Source organism: Staurois parvus, unplaced genomic scaffold (assembly GCF_062004578.1).
Source record: "Staurois parvus isolate SC_StPar_1 unplaced genomic scaffold, SC_StPar_1.0 ptg000334l, whole genome shotgun sequence".
In the NCBI taxonomy this organism is placed as follows: Eukaryota; Metazoa; Chordata; class Amphibia; order Anura; family Ranidae; genus Staurois; species Staurois parvus.
This window is the reverse complement of record NW_028318130.1, coordinates 2,734,597-2,757,380: the sequence shown is the minus strand read 5'-3', so window position 1 is coordinate 2,757,380 and position 22,784 is coordinate 2,734,597. Positions and strand designations below refer to the sequence as shown.

At 36.9% G+C, this 22,784-nt stretch overlaps 1 protein-coding gene across 1 annotated transcript in view; it reads right to left on the bottom strand.

Moving 5' to 3' along the window:
* The window catches only part of GALNTL6 (polypeptide N-acetylgalactosaminyltransferase like 6), a 1,522,699-nt gene that overhangs the window by 974,766 nt on the left and 525,149 nt on the right, over positions 1 to 22,784 (bottom strand). The window contains exon 4 of the mRNA XM_089684035.1: positions 14,803 to 14,969. Coding sequence (XP_089540161.1) covers positions 14,803 to 14,969 — 167 coding nt within the window. The remainder of the gene's footprint in view (positions 1 to 14,802; positions 14,970 to 22,784) is intronic.

Below are 22,784 nucleotides of genomic sequence, written 5' to 3'. Positions count from 1 at the left end.
AGCCTACAAGCATTGGATATTATAATCCAGGATGTGGGACTGCTAGATATAGTCTATGCATAGGTACCACTATGCAATTCTTATTCACTAAAAACAACAAATCAAGAGCCCGAAGATAAAGCTTATAGTGTAGTAAGTTTTTTTAAACCAAATAGTATAACAGATAAAGTAATGCACTCACATAGATACTGTAGGTGTCAATCGGAGGCAGCAACACAGATAGCTCACTTGTCAGAACCTTTTATTTGCACCACCACTTGTAACCCACAGAGCCAGCGTGTGTTCCATGGAAACTGGAAGAGATGTTGGGGATAGGCCCAAAAGTGATGTCAACGGCTCATCCTCAGCGCATTTCACACTCCACATGTCCTCAGCAAGTGAGTTGTCTGTATTGCTGCCTCCCACTGGCATCTATCTATGTGAGTGCATTACTTTATCTTTTATAAACTTTATTTTTTATATCTTTTAATAAAACCTACTACACTATAGACTTTCTCTCTGGGCTTTTGATTAGTTGTTTGTGGTGAATGAGAATTTCATAGTGGCACCAATGGGTAGACTAGATTCAGCTGTCCCACATTCTGCATTGTGATATCTATTGCTTGCAGGCTGCTCTGTGGGCCATAGGGAACTGGTGAGCAAGAAATTCATCTACATGTAGTGGAACACTTTGTTTTTATGAAGATCTTTATCACCCAGTTATACAGTATTTTCAAAAACATGGTGATTGAGAATTTTCACAGATATTTTGGAGTTTATATTGATTGTATTGATTATATGTATATGCTAAAACTATTTGTGAATAGTTTTTTTTTTTTATTTACTTCACCTATTTTTTTAAGGCTATACATTTCCTAAACACCTTTATTTAACCCCCCTGGCATTTTACTGTTCTTTCAGCCTGGAAATCGAGAAACGTCCATGGCATCCAAAAAGCATCCCTTCAGGTCAAAAGCGGTTTTAGATCAGCTAGAGAACAGAGATAGTAAATTAGAACACTTGCAGAATTGAGTGATAATTCATGAGGAAATTCGTCATCAGACACTGAAAAACGATTTTGCGACTGAGCTTTTGGTTTGATTACATTATTGAATTAAATGTATTATTATATTATTATTTTTATGATTATTTATTATATTATAATTTATGATTTCGTGTTGCAAATTTTATTATACCCGGGATGTTTACTAGACTCTTGTTCGGACAGATTTCAGTGAGTTATTCCTAAGAATTACAGGCCTACAATAAAAAAACAACATATTTCCATTGAAAACAATGTACCGCTTTGTGCACAGAAATACTGACATAATCAGACCGCCAGGGAGGTTAAAAGGCTAGCACCTACTTTTTATTTCCATATTAGGATTTCTGACATGTACTGTAAACCTACATACTCAAAAAGTATTTAACGAAAAGACACCTGGGCAGCTAGAATTTGTAAAAAAAACTGTGATTAATGACAGCTTCAATATTTCCTTTAGAACAAGTTCACTTTCAAAGACCCAGTAATTAGCTTGCAGGTAAAAACACAAAGAAATTAAAAATTATACATGCTTATGTGAAGTGTTTTCCTTTCCACAGCTTCATTTTTGTTCACTTGCAATGTGCGTTTGAACTTGCTAGAAAATGTGACTAATTCCCTTGCACAGCAATGATAAAGAAACATTTTATGAAAATTAGATAAAAAAAAACAGATGCCCAAAACAAGCAACACTTTTTTATCATTCTTTCCATGACCAACATCAGGATGTAGCAGCTCCACCTTTACTTGCTCATTGCAGTACATGTATACTGGTTTAATGAAAGCATTGGGAGTTGTCTAATGTGCAACTATGAAATGCCACTTACAGAATGCATTACTATAGCAGTGAAATTAGTGGCCTGAACACACACAACTACAAACTGCTCTACAACTACTATCAAATTCTGCAACATTTTACTAAACCATGAGATAGCTTTGCAATTTTAGCAGGAACCTTAAACTCTTTGAACATGTTTTTTTACTTTGCCTTGCTAAATGTACATAGTTACTTGACAAATTTAGAATAAAATATTGTAGCTTGAAACCACAGGCTATTTTATCTGATGATTTATTACAGAATATAAAATATTGGCAATATACTGCACGTTACAAATAAAATGTATTGTCAGGTCAAATAAATCAAAGTAAAAGTACTGGCTTCATATACATATTAAAGTACATTACAGTTCTTATTTCTATGACAGAAAATACAATATACCTGATTTTAACTGATCATGCACAGAAAAGTAAACTCTCCGCTCACAGCACACTTGCTCACAGACTATAGTATGTATATGCAGAAGACAATAGGGTTTCCAATGGAAAGCAGTTAGGCCATTTAGGTCCTAGCATAGCTAAATTAAAAATGACCAATCCCCAACTCGTTTGGGCCTATGTAACTGGTGTTATCATTTTTGAATGTATATATCATATTGAACAATTCACAATGCAAGTTTTGTGATAAATATCCAACTCAAACTATATTTAGCAAATGTGATAAAAAGTGACAAAGGTAAAAGATGTGAGACTGTAAGACTTTGCAACTTTTTTAATATATGGCATTCTCTATAGCATAGTAATTAGGATGAGCAGATCTGCCTGGATTTGGTTCATGAACTGTTTTCAAAATTTTCTTCAAACATTGTGGTGAACCCTACTGAGGCTTTATAGGTCAACATCTTATTTCATTCTAGTTATTTGTAAGGCTCATAAGAAAACTATTGTGAAACAAAAGGCATTGTATCCCAGGCACTGCCAAGGGGGGCATGTACTAATTGTAAAATACAGCAAAAAAATAAAAATAAAAATGTAAAAAAAATGTAATTTCGTTCTAGAAACTCCAGTATGTACTGGCAATATGTCTGGGTAACCAATTTCTTCAAATGACTTAGCTGACCTAGGGAAAAGAGTATGCGGTGTTTTATATGTTGTTTTTTATTTCAGGTGTCCATCCTGTGAACTTTTCAGTCAAATGCTTGGGATTCATGAATACTGAAAATCTGGGAAATGTCACAGAACCTATGGTAGCAGCATACCTGCACCTAATCCCTGCTGTGTATACAATGACATTTACATATAATACTAATGATACTAACGAGACACTACTCATATTTATTTTGTTCCCCCTCTTCTGCAACTGTTTGGTATTCAGTATAGTGACAATTTAATCATAGACAGGCAGGCTAAAAACCTAGACAGAAAAGCCTATTAAATACCAATTCTCCTTTTTTAGTGGAAGTCTGTAAATTAAAGACATCACAACAGTTGTATGCATAATTTTGATTTCAGATAAAGTAAAGTATTGAGAGAAGTATGGGGCTTGTCATTGCTAACCTCCTTTTGAAAATGACAGTTGACTGACTGTTTTGCCAACCTGCTGGCTTCAGCACTTTGAGGCATTGTCCATAACAAGCACATATTAATTACAGACATCTTTTTTGAATACTTACTTTGGGTGAGTAACTAAGAAGTATTGAGTTGTGAGGGTCAGTATAAAAAACAGACAGCTAGCATTCTCTGAATGAAAATATGGCACCTTCCTAAATTACTAATATGGTGGTAAATGGTCCCACACTAGATGCCAAGGTTTATACCTACTTCCTCTGACAAGTGTATTGGGTAAACCTCCTACAAATTTGGTGGGGTTACCTCAAAGTTAGGAGGTTCTGGACCAATGTATAACAACTGATTTAAACCCGTTTGGGCAAGGGGATCTGCAAGACCCCCAAGCAGGCACTGCTGAACCTAAAATCAGCAAACTGCACAAAATCACAATTTAGACTTCAAACTTTCCTATTAACTGCAGCAAAACAAGAACTAGATAAATCATAGTGGTCCTCAGACCCCACAATTACACAAGTTAAACAAAAATAGCATAATTCTGATGGAATAAAAACATGGCTGCAATTATCAAAGATACTATACAAAAGTTAGAATATGTCTAAATTCCATGGATTGTGCATCCACCAAGAGATTTTCAGCAGGCACTATTTGCATTTTAATAAGCATAACTATTCTGAATACGAATTCTCACACACTTACAAGGACAAGCGAAGATCCATCCTGGGTTTTCCTTTGCTCTACCACTTGCCCTGCCCTTCCTCCTTGTTTGTTTGTTTCATTATCTGTTCTCTGCTTTTTCCTTTCCTGTTCCATTTTCTCGTTTGTTGATATGCTCCTGGATGGCTTCCCAACTTAAACATGCATAGCCCTACTCACTAGCCAATGAAAGCGTAAGAAATCAATTTTGTTTATAAATCTCACGACTTTATTTTCATAATTGATCCATAAACGCTTACAATAAATATGACTATGTATCAGGTGCGTGGATAGAGGCATGTACTGTACCTTTGTGACTCTGAAAAAATTAGTGACAGCCTTTATGTTTGTCTTAGGGAAGGTTGTCTTTTATTCCAGCTGTTTACTGGTTGCTTAGATAGACATATGTATCTCAACTTGCCCTACCAGCTCATACCTGCTTTCATTATTTTTAATGATTTATACAACAGCTTTATCTTCTGTGATGCTGTACAAAGTAAGAATCACAAACAAAAGTACATAGCAAGTACACTTAGCAAAACATATACAGCAAAAATAAGACATAATAGCAATGAAAACCCTAGCAATGCAATTTTATTTGTTTAGTATAAAAGTGATTAAAGAAAGAAGTAATATATGAGTTGGCATTTTACCCCTTACCAGATTATATGGCAAAAAACCTTAGTGAGTACAGTAAATGACATTGCATCCCAATAGTTAACACAAAAATAATTGCAATATAAAACATATACTCTTGACTTATTGCTTATTTCAGTATTAGATGCAAGCCTTGAGTTGGTAAAAAAAAGTTTGGTGTACAGAAGACAAAAAAACATCTTTTCTAATCATGTGTGGGGTTTTTTTGTTAGATGTAGAGGTCTGCAATGTATACAAACATATCTCAATAAAATAATAACAGTTAAAACTTTCTTTGCGGAATAGTGCTAATGATTTTACGACAAGGGATATTCACTTGTTCACCTACAGAAGGCATACTTTTTTCTATTTATTAATGTTTAGGGAAATGTTCTTTTCATTTAACGTTGACTGTCCTCAAGACTGACATTTTAAGAAAAAAAAGTATAAGCATTAGATACAGTATGTTGTCATAAAATGTTACATAAAGTGCTGACCACTCAGTAAAGTTTTTAAGTAGCTGGTGGCAAGCTATGGCAATATTATTCTGAAATACTTAAACAACCTTCTGTTGGATCATCTGTGTTTGCCTGTCAAATATCTGGAGCAAGGTGGATTTTGGATCATTTGCACCATTTCTGGGGACTTTTTTAAACACTTGCCCTCCAGAGGATTTACCCCCCTTCCTGACCAGACCATTTTTTGCTGTTCTGCACTGCGCTATTTCAACTGGAAATTGTGCGGTCGTGCAATGCTGTACCCAAATGAAATTTATGTCCTTTTTTTCACACAAATATAGCTTTCTTTTGTTGGTATTGTATCACCTCTGTGGTTTCTATTTTTTGTGCGATAAACAAAAAAAGACAGAAAATTTTGAAAAAAAAACAATTTTTTCACTTTTGGTTATAAAAAATATACAATAAACTCAAAGTTAGTCATAAATTTAGGCTAAAATGTATTCTGCTACATGCCTTTGGTAAAAAAAATCTCAATACATGTATATTGATTGGTTTGTGTGAAAGTTATAGCGTCTATAGACATATATTATTAGTATATATATATATATATTGGAATTTACGTAGCTTTTACGTAGCTTTTACTTTCTGACTGCCTATCACATTTCTTGAGGTCCTTTTGAAAAAAAAAAAGAAAAGGCCAATGCTTGAGCACACACAGGGGAGTAAGAATGCTTTTTTTTTTTAGTTGTTTTGATTTTTTTAATTAGATTTTTTAAATTATTTTTACACTGTCCCTTTCATTTTTTTTTAACACTTTTAATGCTATCACAGGGAAAGCAAATATCCTCTAAAATTTCAAATGGCATTATTATATATTCTTTTTTAAGAAATCTGGTGTCTATAAGACTCTAGATATGTCCTTTGCCCTTAAATTTCACCAAGATCGGTGTGATCAGATGCTTTCCCAATTTACAAATGGCACTGTTTATATCATGCAAAATGGAAGTTATGAAATGCTCATAGCTTCCGATTTCTTAGACTATAGGGATGATTGGAGCCATCCTGGTCTCTGATCAGTTCTATGGTGAGCCAGCAGAACTGCCAGCTGCATTCTCAGATTCCCCTGTGGAACAGGAGAGCCCAAGAAAACTGTGGAAGGCAGCAGAAGGGGGGTATGTCCCTTCCCGCTGCTCATAAAAACAATTCAGCAGCTAATTGGCCACTAGGATTGCTTTTACATGGAAGCTTACTGCCAGCAGAAAAAAAAACAATACCAGAATGATGCATGTCGCTGCAGGCATCATCCCAGTAAAATCACTCAAAGTCCAGCAATGTATCAGTACATTGCTGGTCCATGTTGGGCATATACAGTATATAACAGCAGAGAACACAGGCATATGATGAATTGGCTCTGTGGACCAATATGACTGCAATTCATTCTTTGTTATAATGCTCATGTTGAGGGTTAAGCCCAAAAAAGTTTAAATTCAGAAACCGTGATAGGTTTCCATGGGAATGTTTGGCAAGAGCTGAATTTGGGTGGGAGGCGATGTATTTTTGTACGTATAAATTGCTTTGGCCCACAATCAATTGATACAAATCTTCAGTGAAAAACAGCAGAATGGCTAAATGCTAGTGCTGGCAGCAAACGGGGCCGATCCTGCCAACACTGCGTTTTTGGGGATACCATACAAAGGAGGCACTAGTATAGTTCTGTTCATGATCAATATCTTGATCCGTGAACACTATACTAGTAATGGGGATGATCAGCGACCTATAGCGTGAGTGCGATAGTGTGCGGGCAACCTAACGCTAGCTAACCTTGGCTGGGAGGGGCGCTTACTGACCCTAATACTATCTGATGTCGCTAGTGGCAGTAATACAGTGATCAGTGAAAGATTCTATATACAGACACTGTACTAATGGCACTGGCTGGGTGAGGGGGTGGTCAAAGGGTTAATAGGGGCAATCAAAGGGTTAAATGTGCTAATCTAATGTGTGTGCAAAATGTAGTGCTTTTACTTGATGCCGTGTTCTCTCTTCTCTCCCCGGACCAACAGGTGGGGGGGCAGCGGGGAGTGCAGGTGCGTTCACACCCCAAAATAGGAAGTGACACGAGATTACATTTCTTTGCCAAGAGCTGCCAAGCGGTTGGCAAGTTGTTAAAAAAAAAAATTTTTTTTACAAAAAATCTCAATATTGTATTTTTTAAAACTTTTTTCCTTTTATTTTTTTTTAAATACTTTTATCAGCATAGTACAATAGTACAATGTTACCATGGGGGGTGATCAGCAGAAATTCAAAATTAATTTAATTTTATTAGTTTTATGAATTCTGCTATTTCTAACAGACACTCTAGCTGAATTGCTCATCGTTTATGGACAAACAGACAATGTATAGTTCATGCAATTGTGTGGGTTCCTCTGTGTCTATGGATGTATATATATTTTATATATTTTCCATATACATAGTATACAGTTTTTTTGTATGTGTATATATAGTTTATATACATTGTATACATCCGACGATCAGTTTAATGTTAATATCAACTAATTTTAAATTTTAAATTTTTCCTACTATTGTATTTATAAGCTGCACTTTTTAAGGTATAATGTATCATTTACCATCTATATACATTTTATATTATTTTATTTTAATTTTATGATTTATATTCATCTGGATGACTATTGACGATTTATTGTACTCTGTTGATACCAGGGCCCCTCCCCCCGGCCCAGGACAGCCCAACCCATTTGGGAGGGTCCTATTTCAGTCTGTGGGCATAAATGGGAGCATACACTCTCAGTCCAGTCAGCTCTGAGCAAGAAGGCATGACCTTCGAAACGCGTCAGCTGGACTGAGTACCTACACCCATGATGGGATTCGCGCTGGCCTCTTACCTTTGAAGTCCCTTGGTGGACTTACATGCCTGTTTTTATTCGCTGTTTGTGAGTACCTTTCCTTCATTAAATAAATTTTGGTTACTGAGGTAATGCACAAGGTTGGTGCGCTTCTTGTTGTTTCACTTTGAGATTGATTCATAACAGGTTTGCTTACATTGTGATCATTGATTGCCTAGTGATTACATGATCACCGGGTCCCATTCACCGGGATCTTCATTCCGCTGTAACCGCTGGAAACAGCAGTCACGAGGGGGGAACACTGCATGCCCACTCGGGCGCCCCCCTGAGTTAGTACAGCCAGAGCGACATACGGGTACGTTGCTTTGCTTGTAGCTGCCGCAGTATATTGCGGGAGGGCAGGAAGTGGTTAAAGAGGATATATTATGTTTTTGGAAATAGTTTTACTTATGACCAAAACTTTTACAATTTCTTTTTTACAGTTTGTTTATATTTGCAGGCAGTGGGTGAAGCACTGGGCATCTTTTTTCAAATGTTTATCAAGGTATTCTTGAAAATGAAGATTCTGACTTCAGCATAGTTTTATTGTTTTCTATGGGCAGCACAGTGGCTAGCACTAATGCTTGGCGACACTAGAGTCATCAGTTAAAATCATAACCCACGGTAGTATTTATCTGGAATACCCCCACGTTCTCCCTGTGCCTTCATGGGTTTCCTCCAGGCACTTCAGTTTCCTCACACACTCCAAATAAATGCTGGTAGGTTAAAAGGTTGCTGTCTAAATTGTATACATAAATGTCTATGTGTATATATAAATGTGAGTTAGGGAACTTAGATTGTAAGCTCTTTGAGTGCAAGGACTGAAAATGAAAATATACATGTAAAGTGCTACATAAATTGTTAGCACTTTATAAGTACCTGTAACAAATAAATACATCAATAGAATATTAAGCAAAAATTATGAGAAATATTAAGTTAAAAAGTATTTTGAGAAATGTACTGTATATTAGCTTCAGCATGCATATGGACTGTAGGTATAACATGCGCTGCATAAATTGCTGGTGCAATATAAGTACCTTTAATTAATTAATTTCTTTAAAGAAAACCCGTGGCGAACATACAATGATATCAGCTTCAGATGACAGTTTAATCATTTTTAACATGTTCCAGGTTCTTTAATAGTGTGATATGTATATATACAATCCCTGAACAACATACTGCCACTTGCTTTTCCCCTTCCACCGCCTGCACCTTACTATTGATTAACACTGAATGGCTGCTTTTGACAGGACGTCATATGACGCCCAATCACAACGGTGTCCCACCCGGCCCTCAATCTACTAAAGGCCGGGCAGGGCACTCGCCATTGTGACTGGGCACCATATGACATCCTGTCAAAACCAGTCATTCACGTGGCTGAGGGGCCGCGCAGTGGGACGATCTGTCACTGGCTGTGTCCATGAGACACAGTCAATGACATATCACTACACCGGTCCATTGCCAGTGTAATGTGACCCCTGTGACCAATCGATTGTATACAATGGATAGCTTCCTGTCATGCCATTCATTGTATACAATTGTATTGTTAGCTGTGATGGATCAAAGCAGTCACATGGTACAGACAGGGCCAATCACAGCCCATCTGTATCATGTGATGAGCTTTGCCCAATCACAGCTAATCATAACAAAAGTCTGAATGAATCAGTTTCATTCAGTAACAATGATTAAAAATATCAATGAAATACATTGATATTAGCAATCATAATGTCTAAAAAAGAAAAAATCACTTGCCCAGAGTAGTTCAATGTTACAAGGTAACATTGTATTGTTTTGGTCACAGTGTGTTGAAAAAAATTGCAAAAAAAAGAAATAAATATGTAATAAAAAATAAAAAAATAGAAACATTTGAAAAAAAAAATAATTATTATTTTTTTTTTTTTTACATACTGTCACCAGTCAGTGTCCCTTATCACTGCCACACCAGTTATATAATAACGCTGTACTGGACTGGTGACAATATGTAAAAAGAAAAAAAAATGTGATTTTTTCTTTTCATTTCTACATTTTCCAAAAAATTGTAACAAAAAATGACAACCTCCAAAAAACTCACCATGCCTTTTACTAAATAACTTGGACTTTCTATTTTCCAAAAATGGGTAATTTGAGGGGTATTTTTACTATGCTGGTGTTTTCAGGCCTCAGGAAATGAGATTGGCCGTCAGTGCATTGATTGATCGATTGTCAGATATATATACCATGGTTTGTGGACTGTATAACCTTCCTACAGACTAAATAATGTACACTAATTTGGGATATTTTCACAAAAGAAACGTAGTAGAATACATTTGACCTAAATTTATGAAGAAATGTTATTTATTTGCAAAATTTTATAATCAAAACAAAAAAAGTTTCAGGGTTTTTTGTTTATTTAGCAAAAAATAAAAAATTCAGTGGTGATTAATTACCACCAAAAAAAATCTCTATTTGTGTGAAAAAAATTCTAACATGTTTTATGGGTACAGTGTTGCATGACCACGCAATTGTCATTCAAAGTGCGACAGCACTGAAAGCTGAAAATTGCCTGGGCAGGAAGGGGGTAAAAGTTCCCGTTATTGAAGTGGTTAATAAGGCTGTCCATTATAGTAATGTAGGAAGTAAAAGAAAGACGTGGGGTGTGGATCTCTTAAAGCAGTAGGTGTGCTCAGTCAAGTCTTAGCAGTGTAGAGGGAATGATTATAAGCAGCCCTCCCAGGAGTCAAGACTAAAGGTAAGCTCTCTGCATGAGCAGAGACTGGATGTGTAAGGAGTGAAGCATCAAAAACAAAATGTGCAAAATCCAGATTTCATTGAATTCAAGCTCTTAGATCCTAAGAACCCAACATGAAACTTAGCTGGTATCTGGAGTGATCATGTTTATTACTCTCCAGGATTATTCCAGTACACGCTTTGTTTACAGTACCAAGCCCTGAAAAAGGAGACAATTCGAACCCCCAGAATGTGTACCTTTTATAATAAAATAATCTTGTTACAGTTGAGTCCAGACTTTATTTATTCTGCTTTTGGCACTTTCCTGCTTGCACACACAGTTGTAATAGTAATATGTCAAAAGTGAAGTGCAGAAGACAGGAGGGGTGGGTCAGATCTTGAAAACAGTGACCACAAGATCCGATCCACCCCCTTCTGCCTCCCACACTTCACTTTTAATACATAATTCTCAAAACTGTGTGTGCAAGCAGGAGCCGACTGTTCTGTTTTGGGATCTTTGGAGATGAAGAGATGATCTGATTGGATGGCACCTAGAGCTGCCTGCAATTAAAGGAAAGCATCAGTTTTTATTCTTACTAAAGGTTTATTTTAAATTTCTCTCTCTCTCTCTGTGTATATATATATATATATATATATATATATATATATATATACACACACATACACACACACACGCACACATGCCAAGAACAGACCATGGTATCCAGTAAATGCCTAAATCACTTTCCTTTGTGCAGAATTAAATTTTTTCAGTACAATTTATATATAATCTGTGTCAAATAAAATGATTCAGAGAATTTACAATTCATTTCTTAGGTATTACCAATCAAAAAAAGGAAGCAGAAAAGTGCATTGGATAGTGTGGATAAGATATATATTAGTAATAAGATATATAGAAAGGATTTCACTCACAAAGGGATGTGAAGATCAGTTAAAAAGGATCACTAACATCTAAGGTACATTGGCAATAAACTCACCCTCAATAATAGCCGTTTGGAAATAAGCATACTGTGGACAAATTTAATAGTAAATGCAGTAATCAGAACAGCTTCCACAGCAGCACAGCTGACAGTTGTAGGTCCAGAATGTCAACACTAACAAGTTTTAAGGCTTCATGTCTTCCACAGAGTCCTCCTATGTATATAATTGTTCATGATCCATAGCATTAAAGATGACCTGGTTTTTTCTTACCACCAAATATTCCCATTATATAGGAACAGTTTCCAAAGCTGCCATAAAGCAGTCCCAGTGTAACTGAAAGTGCATTATTTTGTCTTTTTTATACCTTTGCATTTTTAGTGTTAATGTATAGGAAACTTTGGTGGTATTTTCTCTTTCTCATCCAATTGTCAGAAGTTAATTTAGGGTTTTACCTATGATCACTCTTTGATTCTTTGTACAAGACTGACAAAACACATATTTGTGGATGGTAGTATGCTCATAGAGTTAGACACGCAATTCCAGTGATGGCCAAAACAGAAAAAAGTAAACATAAGGATTGCATGATAATGCTGTCCTAGGTCCTGATGCAAAAAAATGCTTTGATAACAATAGCTCTCCAAGCATAACTGGCAAGTCTTTTTACAAATTCTTTAAAATTGTAGAACCCTTCTCCTGGCTATTTTCAATGTATTATACTGTATCCATTACAAAGGCACTCACTTCTAACCTATAATTATTCCTCTGGCTCTAGGAAAGCATTAGTCTGACGTCCCTGTTTTACATTTACATTACATATATTTAGTACATGACATCAAGCAGAGACAGAAAAAAAAAATCAGAAAAATGGTAATTACTATATGTGCTGTTGTATCTGTTGACTAGAGGTTACAAAATATTTGTAGAATCTAACACCTGAAGGACCTTGAAAGATCAAAAAGATATGTGTAGTCTATACAGTACAAAGACAATGGAGCAATCCAATTAACCCTTGGACCAGACAATGAAATTGCTTCCGTACAAACCAAAAGACAAATATATGATCACATTATAGTCTTGTCACTCTTACACCTAGCTGTCCAATTAAATGAAACTCTCCGTATAATAAAACATTTCAAGGACAACCCTGACCATTTTTAAAAAGTTAATACATTTGTCTATAGTAAAGAAAAAAATATATAATATAAAAATATAAAGTATCTTGATTCTGTAACTGAACTTCACAGCCATTTTGATGTAATACCATTTCATTATAACTTTTAAAAGTAACACTTTAGCAAGAACTCTGTGCTAAACAAAAATTTTTGTATACTCTCTGCGAGTGTTGTTGTATAGCTGTCCTATATAATCTAGTAGTTATTTTTCCTCAGTTCTTGAAAATGATAACATACTGTACAATGTAGCTTTTCTCCTAAACAGATATTCAAAATTATTTTGAGTCTGTATTCATATCTGCTTTAAGATCTTAGGATGAATGTTGTTACTAAAAGAGTTTTATGGACTTTACAGATTAGGGGTTGGCATCTTTAGAAAGATTGAAATTTACTTTAAGTATACTTTAAGATTCTTTTTTAAACATCCAGGAGGACAAGAAAAAACATTAAACCAGAGTTGAGCTTTCATGTAAAAAAAATGCCTTGAAGATGCTGTCTGTCACATTTGTGTCTTTTCCCAAGTTAGCTTCCTTTCATCTCACAGCCTTAAAATTGGGTGTTGATAAGGACCTCTACTATAACATGGTCACACATTAATAATGCTTTTTTAACTACAGTAAGTGCTTCACTGGATGCTTCCTAGTAAAACAACAATGCAATAAGAAAATGTTTCAACAGGACTGCCTTTAACAATGTCCCGCAACACTAATCACGTCTGGAAAAATGTATTGTAAGGTAGGAAAAATTATAATACACTAAGAGGAATTAATAAACTGCCTAGATTTTCTTTTTTGCCCAGCATGTATTCTTAACACTCCAGTGAGTTCAATACCTGTCCTTTTGCTGACAGTGAATGCTTTTACACTGGTCAATGCAATGGAAAACGTTGCCCACATTTAAGAATGGAAATCTCTAATGTAATAAATTGTGACTTATTTTTGCTTATAATTGCCTTAGAGTATCTTTTTTTCTTTAAAATGTTGTTTTCCATTCCAATGCTCCTTACTGGCATAGCTGAGTAACAATACAAGTATTCTTACATAGACCTACATTGCATAGGAAAAGAGGACATACCAGACCTGGTCTGTTACTGAGTGCTGGTTACTGAGTGCAGTGGGTCTAACTCCAGAGTACACAGTCATATTCAGACACCCAACACAATTGTTATAACAGGAAAGTGTTGGTAAGACTAAAATTAAGGATTGCTAGTTCAATGTCTGTATCGATACATAACTATTTCTATTACTTTTTTGCACTTTATGAGTTACAAAAACTGTTAGCAGTCAAGAGTTTCACAAATTTCAAAATCATTTAAATGTATAAATATTTTGTCAAATACAGTAATATTTACATGAACTATAATTAAAAACTACCACATATGATTTGCTTTTACCACAATATATCACACTATTGTTCGTTACCGTCTAAAATACACAAGACAAATAAATAATCAAAGGAATAATGCTGACTCTGTTTCTACATCCTTTGACATTTTACAATAGTTTGAAAAAACTGGTGCTCTCAAATCACTAAAGTCTAGGTATAATCTTACTATAATCTTACCAAATGTTATAAAACTCTTTATCACAAAACCAAAGAAACCTAGAATGTACATTAGTTGATCCATACCAAAGCTTCCAAGAAACTCCCTAAGCACTCATACTTCACTCATACTTCTCAACAGTCCCAATGTTGGTGTCACAGTAGGGAAGACACAAATAAAAAAAAAAAAATCATTTGCATATATCCTCCGAAAATGTAAACTGTTGGGAAGCATACTAATTCTCTATGTTTTCCTGTAGTAACATTTTCTGAACCAGTTTCTTTCTAAATGCAGCTAAATTCACCATTTTAACAATGCGTTTCATTTATTGTTTGCACAATCCATGCAACTGTACTCTACTTCAGAATTTAAACTGATAACTTACCTCTGTCACTGAAGTCATCCACCAAGATAATTTCTTCTATGAGAGTGTCTGGAGTTCTGTTAATCACACTGTGTATGGTTCTCAGTAAAGATGTCCACCCTTCATTGTGAAATGGAATAATAATGCTGGTATTTGGTAGTTTTTCCAAATAAAACTTGTGCTTGCAACTGAAAGAAATAATAATAAATTAGTTATATCTAATGGTTACAAAAGTGGGCAGAAACACAAACACTAGTGTTTATTTATTGAATTAATACATTAGATAACTCACTACTACTATGACAAGATTATTCTCACAATACAAATGGTAAATACTGTATGTTAGAAAACTTTCACAAATAAATTGTATCATGTGGAAAGGAAACGCATCCCATTTAAATACTGTCGGAATGGAAACATTCTAATGTGTACAATAGACTACATTTTCTTCATTAAATTTAATCTAGCAAAACATATCATGTTCAAGGCTACATGTATATAGGTCTTTATAACCGAACTGTAGATGAACAGGAATTGTAAACACAGTGAGCATAGCCTTTAATATCCAGATAACTTTTTTCAAAAATGTAAATAATTTTTCTGTATTTTAAAGGAGTCCCCCAGTTAAAAAAAGCAATGTTGCTTTATTCCTAGATATCTATTCCAACTTGGTAGACTAAAGCGATCCATTATTAGGCTAGTAGTCTATCAAATAATCCAAAATACTCCTTTTCTGATCATTATACACTCTGTTATATTTGGTCAATGACATCACTCGGCATCCTCATTCAGTTTATTTACAATCAGAAGCCAGTAGAGGACCTGTCATTTGTGTTGGTAACACAGTTGAGTGATACAATTATGGTAGCTGGTCATTGGGTTTGACAATGGATCTATGTAGCTGGACAACTTGATTATGGATTTACATTTTGGGACATTGTTTTATTAACCACTTGCCTACCAGGCACTTATACCCCCATCCTGTCCAGGCCAATTTTTAGCTTTCAGTGCTGTTGCACTTTGAGTGACAATTGCATGGTCATGCAAAACTGAACCCATATGACATTTTTTACATTTTTATCACACAAATAGAGCTTTCTTTTGGTGGTATGTACTGCCACTGGGTGTTTGTTTTTTGTGCTATAAACAAAAAAAGAGCAAACATTTTGAAAAAAAAATGTTTTTTCTTTGTTTCTATTATAAAATTTTGCAAACAGGTAATTTTCTCCTTCACTGATGTGCGTTGATGAGGCTGCACTGATAGGCAGCACTGAGGGGCCCCGATGGGCACTGATGGGCACTGGTAGGCAGCACTGATGAGGTGGCACTGATAGGCGGGACTGATGAGCTGGCACTGATATGCAACACTGATGGGCGCTGATAGGTGACACTGATAGGCGGCACTGATGGGCGCAGATAGGCAGCACTGATAGGCGGCACTGATGAGCTGGCACTGATATGCAACAATGATGGGCACTGATAGGGTGCACAGCTGGGCACTGACTGGCGGCACTGCTAGGCACTGATAGGTGGAACTGATGGGTGGCACTGCTGGGCACAGGTGGGTGGCACTGCTGGGCACAGGTGGGTGGCACTGATGGGCACAGGAGGGTGGCATTGCTGGGCACTTGTGGGCGGCACTGCTGGGCACAGATGGGCGGCACTGGTGGGTGGCACTGCTGGGCACCGATCATCGGGGCGCTGAACATCAGTGCCCCGATGATTGGTGCCAATCCCTCCTCTGACAATTGCCGGTTATTGGCAGTACTTTCCTCACACTGTGACAGCGTGAGGAAAGTGCAGCCCATAACCGGTAACTGCATTTACCAGTGATCCGCTGTGTCATTGGACATGGCTGATCACGTGGTAAAAGGCTGCTGTGATTGGTCTTTTACCACCTCTCGTTATCAGCCGTGTCCGTAGGACACAGCAATCGCGGAGATCGCCAGGTGCGCACCCCCGAGGGCGCATTCTGGGAGGGTGCTATTTATTTATGACTTTTTTTAGAATGAGTAATAAGGGGTACACTATACTCATTTTCTTGGGGAGGCAGATATCTGGGGCCCTCTTCCAGATTTTGATAAGTCTTCCCATATGATACATAAGTGACATAACACAGGATCTCCAGCCAGTTTGTTTACAAAAACTTAAGTGATCACAGATCTGTCATAGTGCGGCAGGTCAAGATCTTTTCTGTCATCTTTACCCACACCTTGGATTTCTTTTTGGCAGGTGAAGATTGTAGGACTGTAGATTCTCATGGCAGGTCGTTGGCAACATTGTTGAGTGGTGGGTTGTTGTAGAGGCAGGTCATTGTGATTGATGTTGCAGCTACAACACTGGATGACAGGATTGATGAGATTTTACATCAGGGGACATTTGTTTACTTTTTTAATAGAATGTTGTATTAAAGTGCTTCCTTATAGGATTTGTGTTTATTTACTATTCTATTTTTTTTTAGGAGGACTAGGTGTTAAGGGGTGATTATGTACCTCACACTCCTTCCTCTAGGGGGAAGAGATCTTGGGTCCTCTTTATTATAAAAATATGTTTTCCACCCCTTCTTTTTTTTTTTTTTAAAGAATATTTATTGGGTTTTTACAGAACAAACAAGACAAGGTGGCGAGTGGACATATGACATGCACATGACATCTTATCAACTTAGAAAGCTTATAGCATGCATTGGAGAAAACGGAGTACTAGATGTTTGTTCTGGGCAGACAAAATGTGGAATGATTTATCTTGGCCCCCCAGATTAAAGATTGGATAGTCCACGATAGGTTGTAATGGGGAAGGAGGAGAGGAAATTCTCTATGTGAAATTAGTACTGTTACTAGGTTCTCCAAATTGGGGCAACGGTACAGTGGTTATGTAGTTAGAGTTGTGAGACTTTGGGGCTTCATAGAAGTGTTGAGTTTGGAATTGGAGAAATAGATGTCTCCATAGAGACCAATTCTTTGGTGAAAGAGTGCCTAAACCACTCCATAGCTTCTGGGAGTTGAGTGGCTAAATAGTAAAGTTTAACAGCAGAGAGTGATATTCCACCATGTGTTTTCAGTCTGCATAGGAGAGAGAATTTAATCCTGGCCAGTTTAAATGACCAAAATTATTGAGTATAGATTGTAATAATTTGAAAAAGTTTGCAGGAATTTTTTAACTGCATGTTTGGAAAGGGTATAGGATCCTAGCAAGGATAGTTTGCTTGAGGACACTAGCCCATCCAGGAGAAACTGTAGGTGGGCCAGATTGTTAGCTCAGAATGGAATTTAGAGAGTAAAATGGAGAGATTAAGGATGTATAGACTGGACAATTCTCTTGGTACAGAATCATAATTGCTATTTCATTTTAAACAGAACAAATTATAGAATAAAGTAAAAATAAAAAAAAAATCTGCAGTTGCACTATTTTCTATACTTGTTATTTTTTATTTTTTAGGATTACATAAAATAATTTTTTTGCAAGACAATATCACAAGCCTTGCTTCTCTTTAGAAAACAATATGTATGTAATATTGTGTTATAGTAAGTATTTATTGCCAAAAAACAGGTACATAGCAGAAATTTAAAAACTGCTCTAGACCTCAGGGGATGTAGAGGTGTTTGTGTGGAAGTGGTTAAAATATGCAGTTGTTAGTATTGTTTACTTTCATGCATGTTCAGTCTATTTTTGTATAATATAGATAAAAATTTCAGGAAGTTCACCTTGTGTTCTTAGGTAATCCATGCTCCTGTATAAGAATATTATTTTTTTGTGCAAAGTCATTTGATTGATAGAATGAGGTGGGGAGTGAATACTGTATGATATCCTCTTTTGGTCTCCCTGGACATGTGAAGAAGCATGCAGTGAGATGCGTGATTTTAGCATTAAGTGGTTGGTTTGCAAGCATTTGATGCTTATGCACCCACCAAGCAAGAGATATAATAACTGCAGAGAAGTAACAGGTATATATAGTATTTAAATTCAAGTATACGGTGAGATCCATGAAATTCATGTGGAAGGTGTTGAAGTGTAACCAACACAATGTAACAGGATTTTAATAACAATTAATAATTAGATTTTCTTAGCACAATTTTAATATAAATTTATGGACATAAAGTTTTATATTAATTTTTGTCTGGAACCATTTAATGTACCAGTAATAAAAAGCATCTGGGGCATATTTTGTACAGACATTTATGCAACGTGAGTTTCAAGTATGCATACCTATCCTGTCTATCCTGTAATATTTAAAAAGCTTTGTAGTATTAGGTATATGCATGGATTTCTGATAATGTCTATAGCCATATACTAAGCTCTATACTAAGTTTTTACACTATTAAATAGTAGTTTGAATATTGTAGTCATCTTTACTGGCTCTATAAATTCCTTAAATCCTATTGACTAATGATATACTTAGAAATCTCTTTACATGAAACAGTTACCTTAAAGGCAAAATAGTTTATGGATGCAAGCAGTATCATTTGCAATGATGTAATGAATTGGTAACTAGCTTTGGCCCACAACAACCTCTTGCTCTTAAATGCCAATATACAGTGAATAGCTAGTGATCTGCTGATAAAGCACTTTACTCTAATAGGAATGAGAGGGTCAGGGCTAGTCATTAATTTTTTAACTATTATTGATTAGAAGGAAAGCTCAAGTAATGCTAAAAAGTCTTACTAATCTAATACTTGGTATATGGAAAACAGGAAAATAAATCTTTCTTATTGCATAGTGGCTGCAAACCTACAAATAAGAAATATGAATGGCTTAAAGCACCAGGTCAGTTAAAGTTCAAAGAAGAATATGTATGAGGCAGATTAACCCATGTCATTGCCTGGCAATATTAATAGTATTACAAAAAAGAGATTCAGCAAGAAAAGATACCTTTATGCACTTATGCATATTTGCAAGAAAGGAAATGCTTCTTTTCTGTAATTATTTTGGTACATTTAGTTATTCTTCCAGAGAGTGCTACACAAATGGGATTTATGAATGGATTATTGCTGCCAAAATGCCATCCACAGAAGTGCGACCATCTGGAGTGTTCTGTTGATATACTAACACTATCCCAGCAATCACCTTTAGTGGAAGCTAAACAAAAATACAGAACTGTAAGGATTCCAATTGCGTCTTTAGAACAAGACATTTTTATCCTTGTACAAATTACATCTTAGAATTTTCATCATCTCTCAAGGCTTCTATTCTGGACACTTAACTTCAAAACAGTGAGCATAAACATATTCATGAGAATATAATTTCAGTAAAAGAAAAAACAAATGAGATAGGAGCCTAGTAAAGGGTGATGTAGTTAGACTTCTGATTTGCATCTGTGGCACATTATCTGTTGGCAAAGTATTGCTATCAAGAGACTATCTTTTTCATGTTTTGGCAGTGCCAATTTATTATTTCTTCCTGGAGAATGCTTTTAAATTTGCTTAGTTCATTTCTTTCCACTGCAGTCCCTCAACGCCAGCTGACTCATTTTCAGGGCATACCTGTGAAAGGTGTCTTTGCTGCCAGTAGAAAACTGGCCATACATATCTTACCATCCAGATGCAGGAATTCTTTGAAATGGAAAGCAACGTAGTTTCCATCAAAGACTGAACTGTTCTGCAGAATACATTACACACATATATTGCATAGACAAATAACCGCTAGTCAAAAAAACTGAAAAAAAAAATCTGTATGCTTAGGTGAGTTAAAATGTTTATATTGGTGATCCACATGAGAAAAGTACCTGAATCTCTCTATGTATCAGCCTCCTTTTATGCCCTCCATAGTAGCACTCAGATTAGAAAAGAGATGGACAGCACTTTAAGTTAGGCATGCTCTAAAGCATTGCTTGGTCTGTCCATCTAACATCTGGGAGAATCTTAAAGCAGAGAGAAGAGTGAGGATCCATCAATGCGCTGATAATCCTTTGTTGTCCAATCACAGGCTGGGGAAGGCCTTATATCAGGCTGTGTTGCTCACCTACCATGTAGTCTGCAAAAAGGTGTCAGTAAGTGAATGATCTGGTTGTACAATATGTATTGTAATATTCCAGGGGGTAAGGTTTTACCCAAGTGTAGTGCTTCTCAGTGAGTTTAATCCAGCCATTAAATACTTTTTAGGGCTTGTAGGATGACTTTTATTTAAAAAGAAAGTAAAAGCTCCAAGAAAATGGTTATCCTCACAGGAGTTTTCACCAGTATTTCAAACACAAAGAAAAAACACCATCAAGCCTCCTGGCTTCCTTACACAGTGCCACTGCTGATGCCTCAAACCTAGGTCTTTATTCTGTTCCCTCAGACTATCTCTCAGCACCACTGTGCTTGTGTACAACTCTGCACCTCTCTCTCAGCTCTCTTTCTTGCAGCTCCCTGCTCCCATGTGCTGACCTCTGGGTAGGGAGCAGGGGCGGACTGACAACTCATGGGGCCCTGGGCAATAGGGGATCATGGGACCCCTGTATCCTTGCCCAAACTCACAAAAGCCTATGAAAAAGGTACCAGGGGCATCTTATGGGGCCCCCTACTGACCCCGGGCCCTCGGGCAGTGCCCAAGTTTCCAAATGGTCAGTCCACCCCTGGTAGAGAGCCTCCTGTTTCCCGGGTGGAGCCCCGAAATACTGTCAAGTCCTAGATTATAAGGGCTGTGCAAACCTGTACACACCGCCTGCTAGTCTCCGATATGACCTGTATAAATGGTTAAAGATTTCATCCCTCCAAAGACTCTTTAACTGCCTTTACACACACATGAAATTTAATGCCATCCCAGTCTTAGTCTGTAGGGTTTAATATTGAGTTGGCCTGCCCTTTGCAGCTATAACAGCTTTAACCCTTCTGCGAAGGCTATCCTCTAGGCTTAGGAGTGTGTCTATGGAAATGTTTAACCATTCTTCCAGAAGTGTATTTGTGAGGTCAGGCACTGATGTCGGACCAGAAGGCCTGGCTCACAGTCTCCACTCTAATTCATCCCAAAAGTATTCTATTGGGTTGAGGTCAGGACTCTGTGCAGGCCAATGAAGTTCCTCCATGCCAAACTCACTCATCCATGTTTTTATGGACCTTGCTTTGTGCACTGGTGCGCAGTCATGTTGAAACAGGAAGGGGCCATCCCCAAACTGTTCCCACAAAGTTGGGAACATGAAATTGTCCAAAATGCCTTGGTATGCTGATACCTTAAGAGTTCCCTTCCCCGGAACCAAGGGGCCAAGCCCAACCCCTGAAACACAACCCCAGACCATAATCCCCCCTCCACCAAACTTTACACTTGATACAATGCAGTCAGGCAAATACCGTTCTCCTGACAACCACCAAACCCAGACAAGTCTATCAGATATACAGACGGAAAAGTGTGTTTTTTAATTCCAGAGAACACATCTCCACTGCTCTAGAGTCCAGTGGCGGTGACTCAGGACTCTAGAGTCCAGTGACGGTGTGCTTTACACTACTGCATCCGATGCTTTGCATTGCACTTGGTGATGTAAGGCTTGGCTGCAGCTGCTTGGCCATGGAAACCCATTCCATGAAACACTCTACACATTGTTGTGCTAATCTGAAGCCCATATAAAGTTTGGAGGTCTTTAGCTATTGACTCTGAAGACAGTTGGCAACTTCTGCGCATTGTGCGCTTAAGAATGCGCTGACCCTGCTCTGTCATATTACGTGGTTTTTATGAGTTGCTGTTGTCCCCAGTTGCTTCCACTTTGTTATAATACCACTAACAGTTGACTTTGGAATATTTAGCAGCAAGGAAATGTCACGGATGGACTTATGGCACAGGTGGCAACCTATCAAAGTACCACGCTTAAATTCATTGAGTTCCGGAGAGCGACCCATTCTTTCACAAATGTTTGTAGAAGCAGTCTGCATGCCTAGGGGCTTGATTTTTCACACTTGTGGCCATGCAAGTGATTGACACACAGAATCACTGAATCCAATGATTTAAAGGAGTGTCCCAATACTTTTGGCAAAATAGTATCTATATATATATATATATATATATATATATATATATATATGTGGTCTGCATCTAGT